This window comes from Eptatretus burgeri, chromosome 2 (assembly GCF_056783735.1).
Source record: "Eptatretus burgeri isolate ZD-2024b chromosome 2, Ebu_testis_v1, whole genome shotgun sequence".
In the NCBI taxonomy this organism is placed as follows: Eukaryota; Metazoa; Chordata; class Myxini; order Myxiniformes; family Myxinidae; genus Eptatretus; species Eptatretus burgeri.
The window spans coordinates 69,510,174-69,518,452 of NC_140962.1; the positions used below are offsets into that span (position 1 = coordinate 69,510,174).

Below are 8,279 nucleotides of genomic sequence, written 5' to 3' on the forward strand. Positions count from 1 at the left end.
GGTAATCATGGATATTCCAAATTACAACCGGTTTTCTGTGAAATTAAATCCTTGCCCGACAGTCCGTCGCATTACGTGATCGGATTGCTTTTATTGTTGTTACTTAAAACACAAGATGAGTTTTAAAAAAAAGCACAAATGAAGGTGAAAACACGAGGTAAAGTCACGATCGACACACGAGAGATGCTTTCAAGAGGACTTCCACCGACGAACTGAATGAACAAAGCACGAATATGCGGGTCGAACAGGTGAACAAACATGAACGCTTCATTGTGTTCGGTTTTTTTTTTAATGTATTCGGTTTTTAGGGCAAAATTTATTTTTCATTGATAAGAGCCTACGGCAGCCGCATGAATAACGCAAGCCCACCGTACGCCTACACACGGTCGATGTGGAACACAACGACGTCACAAATACGGCATGTCGAATTGCTACGGCCAACGTTGAAATGAAAAAAAGTTATAACTCCGCGTTATAATTCCACGGCGACCCCTACGGCCTGTAAAAGATAGCCAAATGGCGTAGGGCCAACCTGAGGCCACCGTAGAAACTCTGCGGCCACCGCACGTTTCTGTCAATTCAGAGGGCGTACGGCTGCCATATCTTCGCCGTAGAGCAAATGTGACTTAGGCCTAAACGGTCCGTTCCGTCCGAGGTCCGTCGAGGGTGTGGTTTTCCCCGGTCGTTGGATGACATGGGTACTTCGTTATTTTGAAATTAGGCAATTAATCCTACCCCACGCCTTCGGAATATTGGTGACCACAGTCCGCTCAGGGACCCGTGACCTTTCGGACTTATCCGAGAGTCACGACATAAATTCCAGGTGTTCAGTGGGAGACGACTCCACTGCTCCACCTCGTGGTCGTTTATCGCCACCGACCCCCGGCCCACAACAAATTGGTGTCAGGAGTGCGATTCGGCCCCTCCGCCTCCGTAGAGCAATTCGCGGGATTCGGATCAGGGGTGTACGGAGCAAAATCCCCCGCAGGGGCGGCATATGACACAACCCACCCCCCCCCCCGCCCTCCGTCAAATTCCCCCCTCGACCCCTGGCGAATCCGTGCCCGACCGAGGCGAATCGGCTTCGTCAGGGTCGTTTGATATGAACCGGTTGGGGGAAAATGTTAATGGAAATGAGGAGAGATGCGCAACGAATGCAAAGCCAAATGGACGAGAATGCGCAACGGTTGCAGAACGAAATAAAAGGGAGCACACAAAACATGGAACAGGCACTGAGGGGTGATATGGGCTGTTTCACAGTCATGGTCATTTCTGGTATTTTGTACCCTTGCATGCTAAATAGCTAAATGAGAGGCTGTAGTATCTCTGTCATTAGGGCCAGTCATTGGTACTAGTGATGGCACAACTTGGACCACTTTTTATTTGACAAAAATGTCAATTTTTGGCAGAATGGCATAAAAATTGCCATTTTTTTTGACATATAGCTGTCTCATTTTCTCCAGGTACACTGCATTCACAGTGTATAAACAAATACAAGCTGAAATTGGGACTTTTATTTGTTGTTGCATCAATTTAATACCTCTTCTGTTCTTTGTCCATAATATATTATTCATTTCAGACTATGAATATTTATTTCCCCCTCAATAAATATGTCCCACCGTTCGTCCGTCAAAAAATATCCTCTCCGGAAATGCATATTGGAGAATAATTTTTTATATAAATAAAGGGTCTTTTTAGGTCATCTCTTCAAGCATGACCTAATAATATGGGTGTCGATGTCCTTTGATCCGTCCGTCCGTCCGTTCACAATGAAGTTGAAGCGGGAGATCTGGTCATTAGTGATCCTGATATAGGTCGATTATACGTACACGATGGTCTGACTTTCGAGGTCACCAAAGGTCAAGGTCATGAGGCCTTTGAAGTTGCGAAAATGACGATTTTCTAATTCTATCTCTTCCGCCATTTCTCAAGCGATCTTGAATTTGATTGTAGCATCTGAATGTATGGGATAATATCTAAATTTGGTTGGGCCGGATTTTCGATATTCGCTTTCGTTTTTATGTCATGTGACTTCAAAGTTGGCAAAAAATGCAAAAATGACGATTTTAAAAATCTATCTCCTACATTTCTCAAGCGATCTTGAATTTGTTTGTGGCATATGAACGTATAGGACAATATCTAAATTTGGTCGGGACGGATTTTCGAATTTCACTTTCGTTTTCGCGTCACGTGACTTCAAAGTTTGCAAAAACTGCCCCACCTTCAGGAAGCTATATATTCTCTATTGGGCATGGTAAAAGTTAGTGAATGGTGTCATTGCATAGCAGCTGACCTTGTCTTTCATGTCCATTCGAAAGAATACCGATATCTTCCAATACGTACACATCACGTGACTTTGAATTTTGCGAAAACTGCTACATGAAGTTGCAAAATGACGATTTTCAAAATCTACCTCCTCCTACATTTCTTAAGTTATCTTGAATTTGATTGTGGCATATGAATCTATGGGACAATATCTATATTTGCTCGGGCCGAATTTTCGATATTCACTTTCGTTTTCGCGTCACGTGACTTCAAAGTTGGCCAAAAATCCCTCCTGACCCGAGAACACTACACCCTAGTAACAGGAACTCATGCTTGTTTCTCGCAGAGATGCCCGTCACTCCTGCACGGGTGTATTTTATTTAAAGTTTATTGTGTGTATATACCTGCACTGATATTATGCTACAAAGTTTGAGTGCAACGAATAACCTTCTATTTGCATGGCCTGCACAGATTGCCTTACATCCGTCCGTCAAAAATGTTTCCTCTCTGGAAACAACTAAACTGCCACGAGTTGTAAGGAAACTACTTGCTGGATAAAAAATAAACTATATTCATTCAGATGCTCCAAAAATTTGGATATAAGTATTGCAATAAGCAATGTTGGATTTGGAGAAATAAAAATATAAAAATATTGAGTTTGAATTTTTTGTGGTTGTGAGACAAACTTGGGACCCTCATTGTGAAACAGCCCATGTGCAAACACTGAGGGGAGATATGTGAACACAGCGAGGGGAAACGCAGAGCATGGGGTTGAACCTCCAGGCGGGTCAAGAGGCGATTAAGGAGGTGGAAGGCATAATGGCGGCACCACGTGGTGAAACGACCGAACCGAGGGAGAGTGCAAAATGTGTCCGGCCCGCAATGGAGACGGGTGAAGTCGGGATGACTAGCGACGCCACCACAATTATGGGGAAACTAATAAACTCGGACACGAGGGGACGACAAAAAATTAAAGGAGGTGACGGAGACGCAGGAACGTGCCGGACCCCATGCACTGGCCAACTCCCTGTCATCTTCGCACACGAGCACCTCACAAACACACTCAAACACCACACATCAATCACATATTCACAACAAACGTTTCTTTTTCTTCTTCTTTGGGGAGTGACCTCCCTCTGGAAGTCCTCCCCTTTTTCCTCATTCTCGCCAGAGACAAAGAACCCAACATGGGGCCCCTACCACCTCAACCCCAGAAATGCACACCTTACCTTAATATCCTCCAATACAACACAAAGCACCTCGTCAGCAAGGCCATGCAACTTAAACACTTCATTCTCACAAACAAGGTTCATCTCGCCATCACACAAGAAACCAAATTACACGAAAAAAACAATACCGACCATCCCCAACTATACATCGATGTGCTCAAACAGCTCTAATGCCAGAGGTGGAAACCTCGTCACATACATTCACAATTCAATTTGATACTCAGATATCACACAAGACAAAAAAGCACTTTTACCACCAGACAACACATTTGAATTTCAAGCTTTCAAAATAAAAAACGGTTCACAAAGCACACACGAACATCATAAACATTTACATACCACCAGACGCATCCCCGAATATACCAACCAAACACAACAACTGCAGAACCTGTGCTCCCTCCCAAAACACCATCATCGGAGTGGACTTCAATGCCAAACACACAGCCTGGTACACTCATCATCAACCAAACACCAGAGGCCAAACCATTGCCACACAACTAAATTCGTTATATATACTGAATGATCCAGACACACACACACACACACACACACACACACACACACACACACACACACACACACACACACACACACACACACACACACACACACACACACACACACACACACACGCCGTACACACACACACACGCCGTACACACACACACGCCGTACACACACACACACACACGTACACACACACACACGTACACACACACACGTACACACACACACGTACACACACACATACACATACACACACACACACACACGTACACACACACACACACGTACACACACACACACACACGTGCACACACATACACGCACACACACTTACGCACATGTACACACACTTAAACACACACACATACACACACACACATGTACACACACACACACACACACACACACATACACGTACACACACTTACGCACACGTACACACACTTAAACACACACACATGTACACACACACACACACGTACACACACACACACATACACACACACACACATACACACACACACACATACACACACACACACATACACACACACACACACACACATACACATACACATACACATACACATACACATACACATACACATACACATACACATACACATACACATACACATACACATACACATACACATACACATACACATACACATACACATACACATACACATACACATACACATACACACATACACACACACACACACACACACCTTTGTGGCTTGAGGATCGGGATGGCGTTCTGCGACCACTCACGTTTCTGCCGGACTGCCTGGAGCCCTGGATGATTTCGTGCTGCAATGTTGGCAGCAGACGTGGCTCGTTTTTTGGGGGTCATGGAGGCAAGAGGGAGGTTAACCCTGAACGACATGATGCTGCTTTTGGCCGAGTCGAGATCTCAGCCCGTGGGGTGATTCCCGGTGGGAGAAATCCCGACTGGAGCGGTGGGGATGGGGTATGTGGGAGAGATGAATCGAGTGTTGGAAAATAAGAGAGCATACAAAGGGAGGCAGAATTTTCCAGGCGAAAGCTTTGTGTATGTGCAACCACACCGAGCAGCACAACAACACAGCATTATTATCTATATATTAATACTGAAGGACCAATTTTGTGCTCCTCCTCGCGGTCGCGTCACGTTTTTCTCGGGACTGTGACCTGGACTGGAAGAAACTTCGTACCTGTAAGAGTGCATCGCACATCGTGGCAATAGTCAAACTTCAACTCTGAAGCAGAATAAACACTTTTCGTTTTACATTCGTTTACATGGTGATGTGTGACGTCACCGCTGAGAGGCGTCAGGACGTCATGACATCATCGGTCATTCGCTGACGCCATCACGTCTGTCGACAGACTGTTACCGCTGAGAGGTGTCATTCCACTCCTCGAAAATAGCGTCTGCAATGTAAAACCCTCTTCTGCACATGCTGACCAGGGCCGGATTTAGGGCAGGGCCCACAGGGCCGGGGCCCAGGGCCCCGCGCCTCCCAGGGGCCCCGCGCAAACGCAAAGATCACAAGAAATTCTGCTATTTCCCCCCTTTTGTTTGTTTGTGAAAAAAAATCGAGTTTGTTTGTGTAAATCACGGGTTCCCAACCGGGGGGGGGGGGAAATTTCCCCCAGGGGGGAAATTTGGGTATTTCAGGGGGAAATTCTAGTCTGGAATTAAAATTCTGGAAATTATCAGAAAATAATTTCCAGTAATAGCCTTGTTCTTCTCTTCTCAGGAGTACCCGTTTCCTGAACTTTACCCGCTTTCATTCTTATGTTTTATTTTCTTTCTTCTTTTTTAGTTTGTTCTTTTCTATTACATGTCTTAATATGATCTCTCTTGTTCTTTTCAGGTCCGCAAGTGATCATGTCGAAAAAACGGATATATTCAGAAGCATATCTAGACTTCGGTTTTACGTTCGTTGTGAATAACGGGGAACATCTGCCACAATGTGTCATCTGCACAAAGACCTTGGGGAATGGTAGCATGAAGCCATTCCAGATGAAGCAACACCTTCAAGGATGCCATCCCAACTACAGAACAAGGATCGTGAATACTTCAAGCTGAAACAAAATTATCTGAAGAAGATGAGACTGGACTCAACTGGAACGTTTCGTCAACAAACGGACGCTATTGTGAAAGCGTCATACGAAGTCTCGTACAAGATTGCGAGGGACAAAAAACCACACACAATTGGTGAAACATTGGTGAAGCCCTGTATGCTGCAGTGGGTGAAGTTGGTCCTTGGTGAGGCTGCCCACAACAAGATGACCCAGATTTCCCTTTCAAACAACACCATTCGGTCACGGATCAATGATATGGCTGAGAGCATCAAGAACCAAGTTGTTCAGAAGGTTCGAGGGTCACAGTTTTTTTCGATTCAACTCGACGAATCGACAGATGTTGCGAATCTGTCCCAGCTGTTGGTCTTTGTTCGTTATACCACCGAAAAAGGAATTGCAGAAGAATTCCTCTTCTGCAAACCTCTCCAGACCACGACCAAAGCTCAGGATGTGATGGACCTTATCAATGACTTTTTCGAAGACAGCAACATCAGCTGGGAGTCTCTGGTTGGGGTGTGCACGGATGGTGCCCCAGCCATGCTCGGCTCTCGATCGGGGTTCGTCACGCTCGTCAAGCAAAAGAATCCGGCAGTGGAATCGCCACACTGTCTGATCCACAAAGAGGCGCTTGCTTCGAGAACTCTCCCCAAGAACTTCAAGCAGCATCTCGAGACTGTCATCAAAGTCGTCAACTTTATCAAGGGTTCCGCTCTGAACACTCGGCTGTTCCGTCGGCTCTGTGAAGGCATGGAAGCCGACCACGAATCGTTGCTGTTTCATACTCAGGTGAGGTGGCTCTCAAAGGGAAACATGTTGCAGCGAGTCCTGGAATTGTTTGATGAGGTGGTAGCCTTCCTTCGGGCCCAAGAGAATGTTGTGCTTCTGGAGGCGTTGAAGGGTGAGTTTTTCCGTGTGCGGCTGTCCTACTTGTCCGATATTTTCAGTGCATTGAACGAGCTCATCAGGAAACTGCAGGGCAAAGGGACCAACATTCTTTTTCAGTCGGACAAGATCAGAGCTTTCGTGGCTAAACTGGAACTGTGGAAGAAAAGAGCGGGGAGTGGAAGTTTTTCCTCATTCCTCGCTCTGAACGAATGTGTGGAGGATATGGAGGATGGTCTGCCTGATCCAATAGCCGAGGATATCAAACAACACCTCGAAGGCTTGGAGGAAGAATTCAAGTATTACTTCCCGGGGATCACAAACGAGAACAACGAGAACAAGCTTATCAGAGACCCATTTCAGAGGAACGTTGATGATGTGCCAGAAGCGTGGCAGGAAGAGTTCCTGGACTTGGAAAAACGACTCTACAGTGAAGGATGCCTTCCAGAATATGGAACTGGAAGAGTTTTGGACCCAAGTCCGAGGAACCTACCCGCTTCTTGCGACCAATGTTCTGCGGATATTGGTCCAGTTTTCTTCCACCTACCTGTGTGAGACAGGATTTTCGGCACTGGTACACCTCAAAACAAAGGCACGCAACAAGTTGGAGGTGGAGGCGGATCTTCGCTGTGCGCTCTCCATAACTCCCCCAGACATTGAAGGACTCGTGAACGGCAAACAATGCCAGAAGTCACACTAAAATGCTGTGTTCTTATTCAATACAATTTAATGTTAGCTGTGTTAGTGCATTTGAAAAATAAATTAGTAAATAGTCTCAGTGTGTTTTAACTGTTCTTTCTCTCATACACATGAAGGGGGAAATCTGGATGGTTGAATTGGGTGCAAGGGGAAATGACAGAAAAAAGGTTGGGAACCACTGGTGTAAATGGTCAGTGAATCACGAAACAAATACTCAATATCGCTGTTAATTTGTCATCTGTTTGTTTATGTTTGTCATTTATTTTACATCTTTGAACTTACTTTTTTTTCCTTTCCACTGATCATAAGAGTGCAATCTTAAGGTCGACCACAGAAATAGGTCACACAAAAAAGTGAGGGTTTTCCCAATCCCAGCAAGCTATGGCCGTCTCGATTTCATTTTTGCAAAATTACATGCCCGCCCTGAATCTATGTTTGCGATGTACTGCGCAGGCGTACTGAGGTGGTTATACTATAATTGTGTAATTCAAGATTACACACCGGATAATATTTTATTATATTTATAAGGTGTGTCTCGGTGGTAGATTGGTGAGGTTGCTGGCTGGTCACCTCAATGTGGATTCGGCGGAGTGGGTTCGAATCCTACCGGTGGCATATGTAAAT

The 8,279-nt window shown here is 45.3% G+C and overlaps 1 protein-coding gene across 2 annotated transcripts in view; it reads left to right on the top strand.

The window, feature by feature from the left end:
- The window catches only part of LOC147032240 (protein FAM200C-like), a 31,210-nt gene extending 23,476 nt beyond the window's left edge, over positions 1 to 7,734 (top strand). For both annotated transcript variants that reach the window (XM_085869672.1, XM_085869671.1), the window contains exon 2: positions 5,864 to 7,734. In XM_085869672.1, the coding sequence (XP_085725798.1) occupies positions 6,033 to 7,511 (1,479 nt within the window). In that variant the 5' untranslated portion in view covers positions 5,864 to 6,032 and the 3' untranslated portion in view covers positions 7,512 to 7,734. The remainder of the gene's footprint in view (positions 1 to 5,863) is intronic.
- Positions 7,735 to 8,279: the final 545 nt, after the last annotated feature.